Source organism: Hyla sarda, chromosome 2, assembly GCF_029499605.1.
Source record: "Hyla sarda isolate aHylSar1 chromosome 2, aHylSar1.hap1, whole genome shotgun sequence".
In the NCBI taxonomy this organism is placed as follows: domain Eukaryota; kingdom Metazoa; phylum Chordata; class Amphibia; order Anura; family Hylidae; genus Hyla; species Hyla sarda.
Window position 1 is genome coordinate 313,486,240 of NC_079190.1, and position 20,186 is coordinate 313,506,425.

General features: G+C 44.8%; 1 protein-coding gene across 1 annotated transcript in view; it reads left to right on the forward strand.

Moving 5' to 3' along the window:
* The first annotated feature begins 444 nt into the window (after positions 1–444).
* Positions 445–20,186, forward strand: part of SARS1 (seryl-tRNA synthetase 1) — a 170,003-nt gene continuing 150,261 nt past the window's right edge. Inside the window, exons 1-4 of the mRNA XM_056557709.1 lie at positions 445–725; positions 5,206–5,276; positions 6,509–6,589; positions 19,755–19,913. Coding sequence (XP_056413684.1) covers positions 467–725; positions 5,206–5,276; positions 6,509–6,589; positions 19,755–19,913 — 570 coding nt within the window. The 5' untranslated portion in view covers positions 445–466. The remainder of the gene's footprint in view (positions 726–5,205; positions 5,277–6,508; positions 6,590–19,754; positions 19,914–20,186) is intronic.

Sequence of the window (20,186 nt, forward strand, 5' to 3'; positions counted from 1 at the left end):
AGTCATCCCAATAGGATGTTCAGTACGTCCCATTATGTATACCTTGTTCTAGTATGTTTCTCTTGCTGGCTTTATAGCTCCCCCTACTGACGCTGTTAGCACTTCTACACAATCCTAGAGGACAGAGAAGTGAGAAAGTAAGGGTCACAACATGATGCAAGGGAGGAAAGAGTTGGATGTCATACAGCAAGGCCTAGGACCGTTTAAAAAAAATAATTATTATTTTAATATGACCAGGTAGAGCAGTGGTCTTCAAACTGTGGCCCTCCAGATGTTGCAAAACTACAATTCCCAGCATGCCCGGACAGCCATTGGCTGTCCGGGCATGCTGGGAGTTGTAGTTTTGCAACATCTGGAGGGCCACAGTTTGAAGACCGCTGAGGTAGAGCATGCACGCGAGTCACTGCATCGCTTTCCGTCACGTCCGATCACATGACCACAATCAGTCTCTTGGCCAATCCGGTGTATGAGTTTCCCAGTCTCCTCCTTCGAAGTGACTTTACACCCGGTTACTCTGTGCTGCCTCACGCTTGGTGTACAGCTGCTGTCAAAAAGCATAAACGAAAGTCGCCATACTGAGGTTTTCACCATGGTTTTAGAACTAGACTTGTTGCGTGAAGATAAGGGAGGCAACCCCGAGCTGGTCAGAGAGACGCAGAGGAAGAGGTTTAAGGACCCCGGCCTGGTGGACTCCTTATTAGAGGCAGACAAAGCGTGGAGAAAATGTGAGTAAAACGCTGACGTCTTTTTAGAGATTTGCGGGAGAAAGGCTTCACAGGTACAACATTTTGACGGTTTTATCATACGTGATGTCATGTGTCCATCTCTGTGATTCGTGAGCCGTCTACTACAGGAAGCCACATTGCCAGGCTGATGCAATAGTGCAGCAAGCGGGGACTGCAGGGGCGTGGCTGTGTGCTGAGCTACGTCATCCCGGAACAGACCGGCACTTCTGTACTGTACAAATACTGTACCCTCTGATTAGTGGTGACCAGACCTATACACATACTGATAGAAACTAACGCATTGCAGATACTAATATACTAGCAGCTCCTAGACATACAACAACCCATAAATGATACCACAAAAATATCCATAACGACTGTTAACATAAAATATAAATAGTTTAACATAGTCAAAGAAGAGACATAGACAAATCCCCAACAACCCCAAGAAAAATTGCACAGGTGTATCCATATAAAGAAATGGCATAAGATGAACTATTAAGAACATCAGTAATACTCCTAGTATACAAAAAATTCCCCTCAAGAAATTGGCTATATTGTGCTGGGTGGTATAATGGTATTTACTCAACCCCCCCCCCCCCCCAAATCATGTGACCCGCCAGCACTGTTCTGTCCCCCCAACCCCAATCATGTGACCAGCGCGGGGTTCGCCCCCCCCCCCCCCCAAATCATCTGACCCGCCAGCACTGTTCTGCTCCCCCCAAATAATGATCAGACCAGCGGGGTACTACTCACAGATGTCAAGCACTGCCCTCCTCCTCCTCTCTGTTGGGGGCCGCCGGCGATGGAACTCGCTGTATGTCAGTGGTCTCCAACCTACTGACCTCCAGTTGTTGCAAAACTACAACTCCCATGCTGGGAGTTGTAGTTTTGCAACAGCTTGAGGTCCCCAGGTTTGAGACCACTGCTGTACGCTGTATACCTATGCCCGGGCTGCAAAAGATACAGAAACTAAACTTTTTACTCGGCCGCACGCTGGAGACTGGGGGGAGAACAGCCGTCAGCCTATCACCGGCCCGAGCGATGTCCCGCCCTGGCCAGTGATAGGCTGAGCCCACTGTCATCTAAGAAGCCGGCTTCTTACATTACAGTGGGCTCAGCCTATCACTGGCAGGGGCGGGACATCGCTCCGGCCGATGATAGGCTGACGTAGGTAAGTTAAATGTTTATTTTCTGTATCTTTTGCAGCTGGCATAGGGATACAGCGTACAGCAGTGGTCTCAAACCTGCGGACCTCCAGCTGTTGCAAAACTACAACTCCCAGCATGCCCGGACAGCGTTGGCACCCGGACCTGATGGTCTCCCTAACGAATACTATAAACATTTTCTCCCTACTCTATTACCGCATCTATTGCTGGTGCTCAACATCGCTCCAGAATCTGTCTCTCTGCCTCCCAACATGCTGGATGCCCTTATAACAACCATTCCGAAACCCGGTAAGTCAACGGATCAGGTATCCAATTATCGCCCGATATCCCTCCTTAATGGAGACATTAAGATATATGCGAAGATCAAAGCATCACGCTTACACCCACACTTACCTGCGTTGTTGGGACAAGCGGGTAGACAGGCGCCAGACAATACTAGACTGATTCTTTCTCTATTACAACACTGTGAAAGAAACAAGATACCTGCGATTTTCTTTTTTTTACGTTGGATGCGGAAAAAGCCTTCGACAGGGTGTACTGGCCATTTGCTTTCTCTTCCTTACGAGCCTTTGGATTTGAGGGTCCCATCCTTACAGCTATACAGGCACTATATTCCAATCCTGTGGCAAGTGTATTCACAAATGGTGCACTGTCCAGCTGGTTCACCCTGTCGAACGGCACGCGGCAGGGATGCCCCTTGTCACCGTTAATTTTTCTTATCGCTATTGAGCCTTTGGCACAAGCGATCCGATTAGACTGATATTACAGGCATATCGGTAGGTGGGGTGGAACACAAGTTGCCACTCTTTGCAGACGACATGTTACTTACCCTAACAAATCCCTGCCCTTCCCTGCTTTCTCTTTTTAGACTATTGGACTCTTTTGGCCACTTAGCCTATTATAAATTAAATGTTACTAAGTCGCAAGCACTTTCTGTACACATACCTACTCCTCTCTTAAACTCCTTAAAACCTCAGTTCCCCCTGCATTGCCAGCGCCGGTCGGTCTCTTATTTGGGCATTCAGCTGACGACTCCTTCTCTGCACTTTCAGACGAATTTCCTACCTCTTCTATCTACCCTTCCTTCTTCCTTTGCTATGTATGAGAAACAGATTCTCTCATGGTTTAGACGCCTTGCAGCATTTAAAATGTTGTTGCTGCCTAAGCTGCTGTATTTGTTCCGTACCCTCCCGATAGACATACCCAAATCCTTTTTCACATTGGTAGATAGGTTCTTCTGGGCCCAGAAACGTCTCAGATTTCCCAGGAAAGTCATGACACGTCATAGGTTGTCCGTGGGCTTGGGAAGACCTAACATCGAGGGTTACTATAAAGCATGTATCTTAGACCAAATGAAGTACTGGTGGACTGGAGACAAGAACAAGTTATGGGTGACGCTAGAACAGTCTTATAGCTCAGAGTGTTCACTGCAGTCTAGAATGTTGGCTACCTTGTCTGGAACCCAGATATCCAAATCTAATCTTTCGGCTGTTGATGTTTCAGACAAGGTGTGGAAGTCTAGTATCAAAGAATTTTCCAATCTTATCAAATGCCCTCCCAGGAACATACCTATTGAACATCTATCTGTCTACATCCCAGGCTTAGATTTGTCCCTATTTGTCCCCTTTGTCCCTATTTACTGTTAATTATATTTTAGATGAATCCGGGTCAATACATTTCCCATATATTAGGGAACTTTATCACATCCCACATAAAGAATTCTGAGTCTACATATTAGGAGCCTACTTAGCACGGGATGGCTTGATACCATCCGAATCCCGGCACGACTATTAGGGACCCCGAATGCATCTAGCCTTAGAAAGCATGGTATCTCTTTCTTCTATGATCTACTGGGTGATAAGACCAAGGTTGATGCCTTACCTTATATGGAAAGATGGGAAAGGGACTTGAACATTACCATCTCATCAGAACAATGACAGTTAGCTCTGCGCTACATTTGTAGCATCTTCAAAAGTACTCAACATCAGGAAGTCATATTCAAAACCCTTCATAGATGGTATTATACTCCCTACAGGTTACACAAGATAGGACCCACTTGCTCTGCTGACTGCTGGAGGGGGTGCGGAGCCATAGGCACTTTACTATATATATTATGGGAATGCCCCTTGCTGAAACCAACCTGGGCAGGAATTGGGTTAGTGATTTCAAGAATGCTTGGATTTCATCTACAGGTGCAGCCTGCTACAGCCTTGCTTATGCTAGATCTTGATATGTTTCCTTCCAATGCTAGAACGATTGCAGCCCATCTTTTTATGACTGCTAAACTGTTCATCACTAGGAATTGGAAATCTCTTAGGGCACCTACACTGTCGAAAATCCTGGCGTATGTGAACCTTACTTGTGAATATGAACGTGCCTATGCCTTGGCAAACCACCGAGATTCTTATTTCTTTAGTTACATAGCCCACATTATGTTTCTACAAGTGGAGCACGCTAATACCCATGCTATTCTACATCCTGTCTTTCTTTCTTTCTTCCCTCCCTTCACAAATTCCTTCCCTCCCTCCCTTTCTACCTCTAGGAAGTGCCTACTGGTAATACTTCAACTGTATGTAGGTGCAGTTGGTACCTATTCGTTAATGCTGTTTTTTTCTTTTAAGTTGACTTGCTAATAGATCATATCATCTCTTTGGACAACACTTCCATGTTCTTTATTTTGGGCGTCTTGCAGCCACAGTCATGGACTGTTAACAACAGTGACTTGCCAAAACCACTAGCCTTCTGCCGCAAATGTGGTCATCCCACGTGGACGGATATGATATGATATGTTCGTGTTTTCTCTCCACACTCTCTCTCTAGTCGGGATTGTTGTACCTATGCTTTATGTGCATGAATATTGTATGTACACTTTCATTTTTTATTTGAAAAAAATAAAATGTGTAAAATTTAAAACAAATATAGAAGTTGAAGACAGTGAGGGTAGAGAGTTTGGGGTGAAGCAGCGGTATGGGTAAGAACAAAAGCCTCAATAATAAGATGGAGGAACTGGAACTGTTAATGTTGGTTTGGGCTGCATTAGGGTGTGTTCACACTACATTTCCACTGTACGGCTGCCGGATCCAGTTGGGGGGAGCGAAAACCGGGCGCTCCCGTATCCCAGCCGGACCTGGCCCGTATCTAATGCATTTTAATGTATTTGTCTCTCTTTATTCACCTTTGATGTGGTATCTTGAATTGTGTACATGTATTTTTGCTGATATCAGTAAAAAATGGATTACACATAAAAAGCAGAAAAGTGGAGGAGGCACAATACTGCATGGTCACTCATAGCTTAATGTTTGTAATTTTAGGCAGATTTCAGGCTGATGCATTAAACAAGTCGAAGAATCTTTGCAGCAAAAGCATTGGAGAAAAAATGAAGGTAAGTGGAAGGGGATTGTTGTGGAAGCAGAAAACATGTAAGTGTGTTATAACAGAAATGACACAACATTTGATGGATTTGTTGTCTTCATATTTGGACATTAGACATATTTATTATTTTTATGTAAATTAATATAGTTATGTCTACTGCTGTAAAGCTTGGTTAATGCATATACATTTCTATGTGATTTATTTGGAGTAAGTACGGTATGTAAAGCAGTGTAATACTGGGCTCACATCAGCTTTTTTTTTTTTTTAATCTCCTTTGCTCATCTTCATTATAGAAATGAGCAACGGAGGACATCTTCCTCCCCCCCCCCTCTTTCCCCTCCCTCCTTGTTCCCCCCTCCCCCCCCTTTTGTTTGTTTGTTTGTTTTTGTTTGTTTGTTCGAGGTTCTGTTGTCCTTGTCTCTTTTTTGTCTTTGTTTCTGTCTCCTCTCTTTGTCTTCGTGTTGAAGAGTTTGAGTTCTCTCTTTGAATATTTGGCTATATAACTATGTTCATTTACTACAGTCTTTATGGTTTATCTGAGGTTGGGGCTAGTTGTTTTGGACTACAACTGTTTCTGAATGCTCTGGTCTCTATCTTAGCTTGTCATTTGCCCTGATGCGATCGCACTGGGCACTGTCCCGGATTATGCTTTGATTGTGTTTTACTAACTTTCTGTTTTTTATGTGAAAATCTTTAATAAAAACTACAGTTAAAAAAAAAATAAAAAAAAAAATAAAAGAAATGAGCAACGGAGATGAAAAAAGAAAGTAATGAATCCCATCATGTCAATGAGTTTTTTTTTTTAATCTCTGGTGTCCATTATGTTGAATTTGCTTTTTTTGAGCAGAGAAAAGATGGGTATGCAGAAGGAGAGCTGTTAACCTTTACTAATCCATGTTTCAGGACAGATGTTCATCATTTTGAAGTAAACAATAAAGTTTTCCATTCAATTACTACAAGCTGTAAACTTTAAGAGTACTTTTATTTTATAAACATTCTTCAGATTGTGCATCGAGGGACACAGTACACTATGGGCAGTAGGGTTACAAAGGCAACTAACTGTATGACTTCTAGTGAGTCCTATTGATTAGAAATGGGCTTGTGCAGGGATCTTGCTGGACAACTGTACTGCCCAGCGTGGAATACATCTCTTCACCCTTTATCTGAAGAATGTATATGAGAGTGGAAATTTACAGGAACCTTTTAAGAACCATAACTTTTTTTTTTTTTTTGTCGTTGCAGAAAAAGGAGCCTGTTGGTGACATTGACATTCTTCCAGATAATATATGCAACGTGGAGGAAGTAACAGCAGATATACTAAGCGTAGGTTTTTTTTTTTTCTGTTTTGTTTTTCACAGCTTCTGATTGTTCATTCAAGGAATTTGCATAGGTGTATACACACATCTTCTTGAGTGGAATGGTGGTCTGTAACCTAGGCAACACGCTATCAACAAGAGTAAGAAAAAAGGCAATTTTCCTAAATGGATTTATTTGCAAAAATACTTACCCTTTTGTGCCCCACTAGTTTAATGGGGTACTCTGCCTCTAGACATCTTATCCCCTATAAAGTATAGGGCAGGGGTAGGCAACCTTTTGTTAGTGTTGTGCCAAATTTTGAAGTCGCTTGGTGTGCTGGCAAAATGGATGTGGCTTATTGTGGGTGGAGTTTTTAAGGGTGGTGCTTGTCACACCCGCTGTAAGGGCCTTACATTGAAGACAATACAGAGGAAAGGCATTGACACAACAGCTAATAAAGTTTTTGTTCCGGACGGATAAACATTTTGATTCAGACCCCAGAATCAGTCCCCACCATAATACAGACCTCAGAATCAGTCCACACCATAATACAGACCCCTGAATCAGCTCCCACCGTAATACAGACCCCTGAATCAGCTCCCACCATAATACAGACCCCGGAATCAGCTCCCACCATAATACAGACCCCAGAATCAGACCACACCATAATACAGACCCCAGAATCACCACCCACCATAATACAGACTCCAGAATCACCACCCACCATAATACAGACCTCAGAATCAGTCCACGCCATAATATAGACCCCACCATAATACAGACCCCAGAATCAGACTCCACCATAATACAGACCCCAGAATCAGACCCCACCATAATACAGACTCCAGAATCACCCGCCACTATAATACAAACCCCAGAATCAGCATCACCATAATTCAGACCCCAGAATCAGCACCCACCATAACACAAACCCCGGAATCACTGCCCTGCATAATACAGACCCTGGAGTCAGCCTGCTGCATACTCTGTAGAAAACACACTGTTATAGGGGGATCTGTGAACTACACATTGTTATGGGGATCTGTAGATGAAACAGTTATAGGGGGGATCTGTGAATGACACACTGTTATGCGGGATCTGTAGATGATATCACCGAAAAAAAACACTAAGACTTAACTTTTAATGTATATAGCTAAAAAGGGATCCAAAAATAGGTCCCGAACCATCAATCACAAGACTAACAAAAAAAAAACGTAATAACAAGAATTTGTCCTTGGACTCATGTTGCCTACCCCCAATCAGGGTCTAAGACAAAGACAAATAATTTAATTTTTCTTTGGAATACACGCAGCTCTGCTCCTGGCTCTGACAACAGCTCTCTTGTCCCAGAGACGGACTCTGGTCTCTGTCAGTCTTTGGATCCCCCATAACAGTGTGTCATTCACAGATCCCCCCCCATAACAGTGTGTCATTCACAGATCCCCCCCCCCCCCCCCCATAACAGTGTCATTTACAGATCCCCCTATAACAGTGTGTCATCTACAGATCCCCCATAAAAGTGATCATTCACAGATCCCCCATAACAATGTGTCATTTACAGATCCCCCTACAACAGTGTCATTCACAGATCGCCCATAACAGTGTCCTCTACAGATCCCCCATAACAATGTGTCATCTACAGATCCGCCATAAGTGTTGTCATTCACAGATTCCCCATAACTGTGTCATTTACAGATCCCCCATAACATTGTTTCATTCACAAATCCCCCATAAGTGTATAATCTAAAGATCCCCAATAAGTGTCTCATCTACAGATCCCCATAGCAGTGTCATCTACAGACCCGAGAAATCACCGTACTAAGATCTTAATAGTGTCAAACCAAAATAATATCACCGATAAAAACACTAAGACTTAACTATTAATATATATAGCTTAAAAGGGATCCAAAAAATAGGTCCCGAACCAAAAATCACAAGACTAACAAAGAAAAATGAACAAACTTAATAACAAGAATTTGTCCTTGGACTCATGTTGCCTACCCCCAATCAGGGTCTAAGACAAAGACAAACAATCAAGATGCATCTAAGGGGACTTTTTATCGTTAGCAGTGGCACAGAGTTTCCTCACGCATCGGATGACTGGGGTGCTGTACCAGAGATAGCAGGGGGACCCAGCGTCCGGACCCCCACAATCAGAAATCCTTTGGAAAGGGGATAAGATGTCTAGGGGTTGAGTACCACTTTAACTACATTAGTTGAGATGAGAATACCTCTTTAAAAAAGTGTTAAATGTGAAAAAAAAATATCAGAAGAAACTGAATAAATGTTGATCAAAATGTTACAGATCATATGAAAAAAATAAAAGATTAAAGGGTCAGAATAGGGCAATTTAAAGCATATGTATTTTGTAAAAAAAAAATTGTATTAATCATTAATCATGACCCGCAGAATAATTTACTGTGAAGTGCACTGAGTGAAAATGCAACCTTTACTTATTTAGATAATTCATTTTGACTTAAAGGGTTATTCCAGGCAAAAACTATTTTTTATATATCAACTGGCTCCGGAAAGGTAAACAGATTTGTAAATTACTTCTATTGAAAAATCTTAATCCTTCCAATAGTTATTAGCTTCTGAAGTTTTCTGTCTAACTGCTAAATGATGATGTCATGTCACGGGAGCTGTGCATGATGGGAGAATATCCCCATAGGAGCTGGACAGCTCCCTGGAAGTGAGTCATCAGAAAGCAGTAAGACAGAAAAGAGCAACTCAACTTCAGAAGCTAATAACTATTGGAAGGATTAAGATTTTTTAATAGAAGTAATTTACAAATCTGTTTAACTTTCCGGAGCCAGTTGATATATAAAAAAAAGTTTTTGCCTGGAATACCCCTTTAAGACAACCAGACACCTTTTCTGTGTTTGTTTGTTTTTTTTTTTTGCTCTTTGCTTAGAGAACCTCTTTGTTTTTTTTTCTGTTTCTTAGTGTTTTCATATAATGACCACGATGTATATTACTCTTACGATAAGCATAACATCTCTAAAAATTTTAAAACAGCTATAAACATATACATATTAGAAACACAAAAAAGCAAGGGCCGTGGCCTGATGCCGGAGTGAGTAGACGTGTGCTCTGAGAGCTCCCACTGCCCTGCTGCTTAATCACCCTGATAACTACCCCTGATACTTGCCGGTATTCCTGCATTTACTTCTCCCCAGGTGCCGGATCCTGTAGAGAGGCTGCTGAGCCGGGTCCAGTGCTTCTCCGTGGTGCGAGCGGTCTCTGGTGCTCGCAGCCTGCGGTGCTGGGCCTGTGCGGCGTGGAGGTCGTCCGAAGCTGGAGAGTGTGGCTGCTGGAGGTCCTTGGTGCCGGGCTCCATGGCGGTGACTGTGGGGAGCTGTGGCAGGAGCTTCTGGACCCCCGGACATACAGGAGAACTGGCACCATTATCAACCTTTGTGGGCCGGGCCTTCTCGCAGAGTGGCAACTGACGTCACCCTGGGACCGTGTTGGAGCCTGCTGCGTCTCCCTGCTCCTTGGTGTAAGCTTCGGGTGCGCTGCTGAGGTCAAATCTGTGAGTACATCTGCCCTGGCTGCCCCCCTGCTGGGATCTGTGGTGCTGTGCTGTCTGGGGAGACAGTGAGGACTGCCTGGCCCCTGAGGCAACTCCTTCTGCTCACATAATCTCCCTGGTGCCTGCCTACCTGTGGAGAGCCTGCTGGGATTTATAGTGCTCCCCTTGTCTCTTGCGATCTGCTTGGCCCTTTGCCTTGTGCTTAATACAAGCCCTACCTGCCTAGTAATTTTCTATATGCTCCCCGGTTACCCGGGCCTGCTGGGACTTATGGTGCCCCCATTGTCTTCTGGACTCTATTTCTGGTGCCTTTCTACCTGCTCTCTGCCGAGAGCCTGCTGGGACTTCTGGTGCTATCCCCTGTTTCCTGTGGCCTGCCTGGTCTCTGCCCTGCAATCCCTGCCTGTCATCACCACCTGGTGTCTTTCTGCCTGCTCTCAGTGGACTGTGTTGCTAGTGCCTCTCTACCTGCTCTCTGTGTGGCCTTGCCAACCATGGGAGGCCCACACGGTAGTCAGAGGCACAAGAAGCCCAAGCAGTATGTGGATGCCCTTCGCCCAGCCTCTGAGGAGGGGTCCTCCCGATCATGTGGCCCCTCACAGCAAGATTCTGAGTTTCAGACCCGCTTGCTACTACAGTGTCTGCGCAGGCGGCGAAAGTGCTGAGCCCATTTGCTAGATCTCAGGACCTGTCCGGTGGTACCTCATCTGATCCGCCTGTCAGTCTCTGGTGGGTCTTCAGCCTCACCGCAGCCACTCTCCCCTGAAAGGCCGGTCTACGATGCTACTGCCATGGACCATCGGATTACAGAACTGTTGGCTGCCTTTACCTTCTGTCAATCTGTCATAATGACTAAAGTTGATGAACTGAGGCAGGAGTTTGTCATTTTGTGCCGGGTCTCTACGCTGGAAGATGCTGTTCATCCCCTGCCAGATAAGGTGGACTCTCTCCAACGTCAGGTTACTGGAGTAATGAACCGCCTCATATGTAATAATAATCGCCTTGTGGGCCTTCCTGAGAAGGTGGAAGGGACTGACCCCCTGTTGTTCCTCGAATCTGGGCTGAAAGAGATCCTCCTTGTGGACACTTTCTCTCCTTATTTTTCTGTGGAACGAGCCCATAGGGTCCCGGCCATGCCGTGCTACGTGCTGTTTGTCTCAAGGGAGAGGTTATTTGGGAGCGGAGCAAAGTGTCGTTCTTCCCTGACTTCTCTGTGGAGCTCCGTAAGCAGCGGGTGAAGTTCATTGAAGTCCGTTCAAAGTTGTGTGCCAATGGCTACCGCTACTCTATGCTGTAACCTGCCCGCCTCAGAGTAGTAGATGGGGCCTCTACTAAGTTTTTTACTTCTCCCGGTGAGGCGCTTCATTGGGTGGATGCAGCCCCATCTGTCCGCCCTCCGGATTGAACTGTCCTGGACTGTCCTGTTCAAGATTGCTCTCCCGCTTAGTGTTTTTCTTTAGCTGCCTGCTAGGGAGACACAAATTTCTAGGGCCTCTGTAGGTTCCGGCTTCCCTAGGGATCCTGTTTTTTTAGCTACCGGCCTAGTTAAGTGGTGGCGGGTGAATTCTTGTTCCTTTCACTCAGGTTAATTGGGTCTTTTCGATACCCGCAGTAGTTGTATTCAGGGTATAGGTCTGCACTATCTTAGGGAGTAGATGTTTTCTATGTCTCGTTTAGTGTTAGACAGGGTTTTGGTGGGAATGTTATGGTTGTGCATTGTTGCTTTTGCATTTGTTTTGTGTTTATGCCCTGTCTGTCTTTATGTGGGTTGTATGTGGTGTGTGTGGTCCCGGGCCCTGGTCCTCCCCTGCTCTCCTCTCTCCTGCTTGTCTCTATGGTTATCGTTAGTGATGGGGAACCTAAAGGTTGTTAGTTGGAATGTCCGGGGGCTTAATTCCAAGTTTAAGAGGGCGTTGTGTCTAGATTTTGTGAAACTCCAATCTCCTCATGTTATCTGTTTACAAGAAACCCACATCTCAGGTCAGAAGGTCATTGCCCTGAAGAGAGCATGGATAGCGTGGGGCTTTCACGCCCCCTTTTCTAATTCTGCTAATTCTGTTTTAATTACTAAGTCCCTGCCGTTTGTTGTTTCTCAGACGGCCTGTGATCACTTTGGTAGGTATGTTTATAGTGCATTGCTCTAGGTTCCTTCTCCTTTGTCCTTGTCTCTGTTTATGTCCCCCCCTCCGTTTCAGGTCTCTGTGTGATTACTAATAAACTGTTATCTTTTCCCTCTGAACCTGTCCTTTATGTAGGATACTTTAACGTTGTTCCTGATCCTGTGTTCGACTGCACCACTGCTGCTGACCCGGGCTCTTTCTCCTTTAACACCTGGCATATGGCCTGACCGACCTCTGGAGATGGAAGTACCCGACTGCATCTTCCTTTTCTTTCTACTCTGCAGCCCATAAGTCCTTCTCTCACATTTATCTTGCTCTGGCGTCTGAGGATCTTCTCCAGGTGGTAAGGGATGTCTCCTACACCACTAGGGGATCTCAGATCCCTCTGCAGTACAGGTAGTCCTTAATTTGGGTCCTTGTCCCCCTTCCCGTATTTGGCGTATACACCCTGGCTGGTTAGAGGCTGAGGCTGAGGCTGTGGTTGAGGCTTTGGGGGTTGCCCATACTGAATACTGGGAGCATAATTCCTCTCATCCTGACCCCTTAGTCCAATAGGATGCTTATAAGGCCGTGGTTAGAGGTTCCTTTTTTGCCGGAGTGGCGGGGACAGCGGAAGATTAGGTCTACTATGGAGCTGCAGTGGGAGGTGGGAGTTCTGGAGGCAACATTTATTAGAGACCTCTCTCCTGATGCTGAAAGGGCGTGGGCCAAGGTGCAGAGGTCTTTGGTGGTTCAGAGGGATAGGGTCCAGCTTAAGTTGGCAGATAAGGAGGTCGCACTTTTTGAGTTTGGGGATAAGAATGGGAAACTGTTGGTTTATTTAGCAAGGGCAAGTCGCCTTGCTGCCTCTATTCCGTGTATCAGGGGTGGGGATGGCTCAGTGGTATCTGACCCCCAGTTAATTGATTCTGTTTTCAGGGATTGCTTCCTTGTATGCTGCCCCTCGTAGGCCCTGTCAGGGGGAAATTGTGTGCTTTTTGCAGCAATTGTCCCTCCCTAATCTCATGCTCAGGTGTTGGATGGCCCATATGGAGTTGAGGAGGTGGCAGAGGCTATTCGTGATCTTCCCCATGGGAAAACCCCGGGTCTGGACGAAATGGTAGGTGATTGGTACCGGATAAATGAGGAGCGTTTGGCCCCTATACTCCTTAAATTGTTCCACTCAATGGCTGAATCTCTGCCCGATTCCATGAGGGAGGCGTTGATCGTAGTGCTGCCTAAGCCTGGGAAGGATCCATTGCTTACCGTCCTATCTCCCTTTTGAATCTTGATATAAAAATTTTGGCTAGAGTTTTGGCAACTCACCTCCGTGGTGTTATATCCTCCATCATTCATTCTGACCAAATGGGCTTTATGCCGGGTAGGGCTACTGATGTCAATGTGAAGCGCCTCCAGCTTAATATTGCAGCGGTGGGGGATGGTTTTCCTTCTGAAGTGGGAGTCAGTCTATATGTTTATAAGGCCCTTGACTCGGTAGGGTGGCCCTTTCTATGGGAGGCTTTGGGTGCTTTTGGATTTGGCCCTCGGTTCTGTGCGTGGGTTAGGTTGTTATACGATAGTCCTAGGGCCCGCATTCGTACCAACTTGGATGTTTCTGCTCCCTTTCTTTTGGGTCGTGGGATGAGGCAGGGCTGCCCACTTTCTCCTTTTCTCTTTGCCCTCACGGTGGGGCCTTTAGCGGCGGCCATCCCTACTGACCCTACTATCTGTGGCATCCCTAGGGGGCTATTGTGGAGAAGGTTTCTCTTCATGCGGATGACACGTTGGTATATTTGGCTGATGCGTACAGCTCTCTCCTCTCCTTAATAGACTTGTTGGACTGGTTTGGGTCGATCTTGGGCTTACGGGTAAATTGGGCAAGTCCTCGTTAATGGCGATTTCCCCTGGGGTTCAACTCCCTCCGGCTCTCCCAGCTGGGGTGCAGCTAGTCTCTCATTTTAGATACCTGGGGGTGGAGGTCACTGCTTCCTTGACGGATTATATCCCTCTGAACTTGGATCCACTTTTGTGTTCCACTAGGGAGTGGTTAGCTGCCTGGTCCTTACTTCCTTTTGTCTTTGGCAGGCAGGATTAATATCTTCAAAATGATTTACCTCCCTAAATTTCTTTCTCTTTCATTTGGCCCCTACGCCTCCCTCCAAGAAATATTTCAGTGTACTGTGCAGTGCTCTGGGATCCTTTTATTGGCAGGGTAAACCTCCTAGACTTGGTAGGGCTCTCCTACAGGCGCCTAAAAAGCATGGCGGTTTAACTGCTCCGGATGTATATAACCATTTTCTTGCGTCCCAATTGGTCTATGCAGCGTGGTGGATCGATCTGGGGTTGCCGGGAAGTGTGCGTGTGTGAGCGTATGCTTGGTTGTTTGTGCTGGTCTTCCTCTGACTGTGTCTCGGATGTGTACCCTTTCTTTTCCTACTGGTGGATACCCTGTTCCCTTTTTTCTACATTGCGGAAGATGTATGGGACCCAGGGAGGCTGTTATTGGTTTACCTGATTGGTAATGTTTGTATTTTAATATGCAAAACTAAATAAATACTTAAAAAAAAAAAAAAAAAAAAAAAAACACAAAAAGCACAGACTAGAACAAAAAAACAAACATGTTTCAGTATATGGCTCTGATCAGTTGAAAAATAATCTAGGTAATGCATTCACTTCAAGGGTGTTACTTCTTTTATTGTTTAAATATCAGCAGCTTTAAAGGAACTCTAAACCTAGAACTGAATCATTGTTTTAAACGAGATCATTTTGCCCTTATTGTTTATCAAACTACTCAATTAACTGCACAGTCCTAAAATTGTCAGTGTTGTGGAAATCCTGCAGAGAATATAGAGTTTATGGTAAGTGCTCATGACAAAGGGTGCAATTGATGACAATCTCTCATTTTCACTGGAAAATCCACATTAACCCCTTAAGGACATCCACCATAAATGTACGTCCTGATGGTACTTAGTGCCCTAGGACATACATTTACATCCTGTACATGAAGTGAGCACAGGAGCTATTTAATATTGATCATGGCATCTGTGGCAATGCGGTGGTTATGATGCCTGATCGGATCACCTACTAAACAACCACAGGACTCCAATCAGCCAATAGGGCAGCTGGCGGTCTCCTCACCTGCCTCCTGATGTCTTCACAGGGTCTTCTTTTGTCTGCGTTCTAGCGATCTGTCCATTATCCCCTTTCCTTCGAATAGGGGATTCGTTTCTATATTTTATATTGGAGTTCTCCTTTAAGAAATTAAATAGGTTGTCTGGAGACAGTTTTATAAGCCGATGTGCTCAGACAGTGCTACAAGAAACAGATGTGTACATGGCTGCCCTGATCCACCACCTCGGTCATCTTGATGGTGCCTGGTCCTGTTGTTTAGCACTACCTGGCTGAGCAGCTGCTTCCTCGTATCATGACTGACTAGAGAAAGTGCCTAGCAGCTGGACAGCAAGGGGGGGAGGAGTTGTATAGGATTCTTTCTGTTATTTTTAGCTTTCCCTAAGCTAAAGATATATATAATATTATTATTATTATATTATATATTTTTTTTTTTTTAAGCTTTAGCCCTACCTGAGCCTGAATAGAACTATTTGTGTATTCCTAATAATCTGCCACTTTCATCCCTGGCTGAGAGTTGGTGCTTAGATTACCAATCTTTTTGTTTTACTGAGGACAGTGCAGAACAGAGGCTAGTGCTTTAACCCCTTCAGGACCAAGCCCATTTTGGCCTTAAGGACCTGAGCGTTTTTTGCACATCTGACCACTGTCACTTTAAACATTAATAACTCTGGAATGCTTTTAGTTATCATTCTGATTCCGAGATTGTTTTTTCGTGACATATTCTACTTTAACATGGTGGTAAATTTTTGTGGTAACTTGCATCCTTTCCTTGTGAAAAATCCTAAAATTTGATGAAAAATTTGAAAATTTTGCATTTTTCTAACTTTGAAGCTCTCTGCTTGTAAGGAAAATGTATATTACAAATAAAAAAAATTTTTATTCACATATACAATATGTCTACTTTATGTCTACATCATAAAAGTGACGAGTTTTTTTACTTTTGGAAGACACCAGAGGGCTTCAAAGTTCAGCAGCAATTTTCCAATTTTTCACAAAATTTTCAAACTCACTATTTTTCAGGGACCAGTTCAGGTTTGAAGTGGATTTGAAGGGTCTTCTTATTAGAAATACCCCACAAAAGACCCCATTATAAAAACTGCACCCCCCAAAGTATTCAAAATGACATTCAGTCATCATTTTAACCCTTTAGGTGTTTCACAGGAATAGAAGCAAAGTGAAGGAGAAAATTCACAATCTTCATTTTTTACACTCGCACGTTCTTGTAGACCCAATTTTTGAATTTTTACAAGGGGTAAAAGGAGAAAATGTATACTTATATTTGTAGCCTGATTTCTCTCGAGTAAGCACATACCTCATATGTCTATGTAAAGTGTTCGGCGGGCGCAGTAGAGGGCTCAGAAGGGAAAGAGCGATAAGGGGATTTTGGAGAGTACGTTTTTCTGAAATGGTTTTTGGGGGGCATGTTGCATTTAGGAAGCCCTTATGGTGCCAGAACAGCAAAAAACCCTCACATGGCATACCATTTTGGAAACTAGACCCCTTGAGGAATGTAATAAGGAATAAAGTGAGCCTTATTACCCCACAGGTGTTTCACGACTTTTGCATATGTAAAAAAAAAAAAAAAAAAAAATTCCACTAAAATGTGTGTTTCCCCCCTAATTTCACCTTTTTGCAAGGGTTAATAGCAGAAATACCCCCCAAAATTTGTAACCCCATCTCTTCTGAGTATGGAGGTACCCCATAAGTTGACCTGAAGTGCACTATGGGCGAACTACAATGCTCAGAAGAGAAGGAGTCATATTTGGCTTTTTGAGAGCAAATTTTGCTCGGGGAGCATGTCGCATTTAGGAAGCCCCTAAGGTGCCAGAACAGCAAAAAAAAAACACACATGGCATACCATTTTGGAAACTAGACCCATTGAGGAACGTAACAAGGGGTACAGTGAGCATTTGCCCCCCACTGGTGTCTGACAGATCTTTGGAACAGTGGGCTGTACAAGTTTTCATTTTCATGGACCACTGTTCCAAAGATCCGTCAGACACCTGTGGGGGGTAAATTCTCACTGCACCCCTCATTACATTCCGTGAGGGGTGTCGTTTCCGAAATGGGGTCACATGTGGGGTTTTGTTTTTTTTGCGTTTGTCAAAACCGCTGTAACAATCAGCCACCCCTGTGCAAATCACCTCAAATGTACATGGTGCGCTCTCCCTTCTGGGCCTTGTTGTGCGCCCCCAGAGCACTTTACGCTCACATATGGGGTATCTCTGTAGTCGTTACAAATTTTGGGGGGCTTTTTTCCCTTTTACCTCTTGTGAAAATGTAAAGTATAGGGCAACATCAGCATGTTAGTGTTAAAAAAAAAAAATTTTTACACTAACATTCTGGTGTAGACCCCAACATTTCCTTTTCATGAAGGGTTAAAGAAAAAGCCCCCCAAACCTTGTAACGCAATTTCTCCCGAGTACAGCGATACCCCATATGTGACCCTAAACTGTTGCCCTGGAATACGACAGGGCTCCAAAGTGAGAGCGCCATGTGCATTTGAGGCCTAAATTAGGGATTTGCATAGGGGTGGACATAGGGGTATTCTACGCCAGTGATTCCCAAACAGGGTGCCTCCAGCTGTTGCAAAACTCCCAGCATGCCTGGACAGTCAACGGCTGTCCGACAATACTGGGAGTTGTTGTTTTTCAACAGCTGGAGGCTCTGCTTTGGAAACAGTGGTGTACCGGACGTTCTTATTGGGGGAGGGGGGCTGTGTAGGGGTATGTGTATATGTAGTGTTTTTAACTTCTTATTTTATTTTGTATTCGTGTAGTGTAGTGTTTTTAGGGTACAGTCACATGGGCGGGGGATTACAGCGAGTTTCCCAGCGCAAAATTTGCTGCATCTCAAGATGCGAAAAACCCACTGTAAAAGCCTCGCCCATGTGAATGTACCCTGTACATTCACGGGGGTGGCGGGGCGGGGGGGGGGGGGGGGGGGGCTTGCATCAGCTGTTGCAAAACCACAACTCCCAGCATGCATGGTCTGTTAGTGCATGCTGGGAGTCATAGTTTTGCAACAGCTGGAGGCACACAGGTTAGGAAACACTGAGTTAGAAACAGACAATGTTTCCCAACCAGTGTGTCTCCAGTTGTTGCAAAACTACAACTCCCAGCATGCCCAGACAGCTGAAGGGCATGCTGGGAGTTGTAGTTCGGCAACATCTGAAGGGCCAGATGTTGCTGAACTAAAACTCCCAGCATGCCTGGACAGTCAGTGCATACTGGGAGTTGTAGTTTTGCAACAGCTGGAAGAGCACAGATTGGAGACCATTATACAATGGTCTCCAAACTGGGGCCCTCCAGATGTTGCAAAACTACAACTCCCAGCATGCATGGTCTTTTAGTGCATGCTGGGAGTTATAGTTTTGCAACAGCTGGAGGCACACAGGTTAGGAAACACTGAGTTAGAAACAATGTTTCCCAACCAGTGTGTCTCCAGCTGTTGCAAAACTACAACTCCCAGCATGCCCAGACAGCTGAAGGGCATGCTGGGAGTTGTAGTTCGGCAACATCTGAAGGGCCAGATGTTGCATAACTAAAACTCCCAGCATGCCTGGACAGTCAGTGCATGCTGGGAGTTGTAGTTTTGCAACAGCTGGAAGAGCACAGATTGGAGACCATTATACAATGGTCTCCAAACTGGGGCCCTCCAGATGTTGCAAAACTACAACTCCCAGCATGCCCAGACAGCCAAAGGCTGTCTAGGCATGCTGGGAGTTGTAGTTTTCAGACTCCTAGAAGCAGCAGTGAAGATCTTCACTGCTGCCTCTGAGGACTACATACTTACCTGCCGGTCCCGTCGCTGCTCCTCGGTCCTGCCGCTGCTCCAGGTAAGTCCGCCGGTCCCCACGTGTTCCCCCCCGTGTGCCGCAGGTCCCCGCGAGCCCCTGCAGCCTTCGTCCCCCGTTCTGCCCCACTTCCAGGGGCGGGCAGTGCGGGGGATCTGAACTTTCACCCCAGATCACTGTGATTGGTCCACAGGGACCAATCACAGTGATCGCTGACCAGGACCATCAATGGATGGTCCTGGGGGTGAAGCAGAAGTTGTCCCCTGCTGGAAACAGCGGGACTTCTGCCAGTTAACCCGTGCGATGCTGCGCATCGCTGGGTTAACTGCATGTCATTTATAAACGCCGGGATGCGCGAACGCACTGCACAACCCGGCGTTTATATATGACATTCTGCGGGAAGGGGTTAAATAGTTGTTTTATAACATCACTACATTGCAGAACCACAGAAGTTCGCAGTCAAACCTGCAAGCTTTGTCTGCATGACAAATTATTATTTTGTTTAAATCAAATATTTATCATTGAAATAGTTCAATAATATTTGCTATTCCGATTTTCTTCTGCTGTAGATGTATTTCCATTGGCTATATATGACTTACACAATATTTTTTTTCATTTTACATGTTTCAGTCTCTCACAGTAACCCAGATCAAAAAGTTACGGCTCCTAATAGATGAAAAAATCTCAGAAACAGACGCAGAACGTTTACGCCTAGAGACTGCAAGGTTTGAATGCTTGCGAGAAATAGGAAACCTGCTGCATCCAAGTGTTCCTATCAGTAATGATGAGGTATTCAATTTATATGCATTATTTTTGCACAGTCAACTAAGAATACATTTATTTTTCCTATATGCAATACTTTTCAAAGAGAACCTGTGGCCAACCACTCCAAAAAATGAGATTTGTTGAATAGCTAAGGTTACACCTTTTTACAACTTCTTTATACATCCTACCATTCCAGAGATATGTGGGTTTTTAGTTTTTTGTTTTTTTTTAATTTAGGGAATCAGTCAGATTGGCGTGAACTTGATTTTAATTATAAGAATTAATAACAGGGTAGGA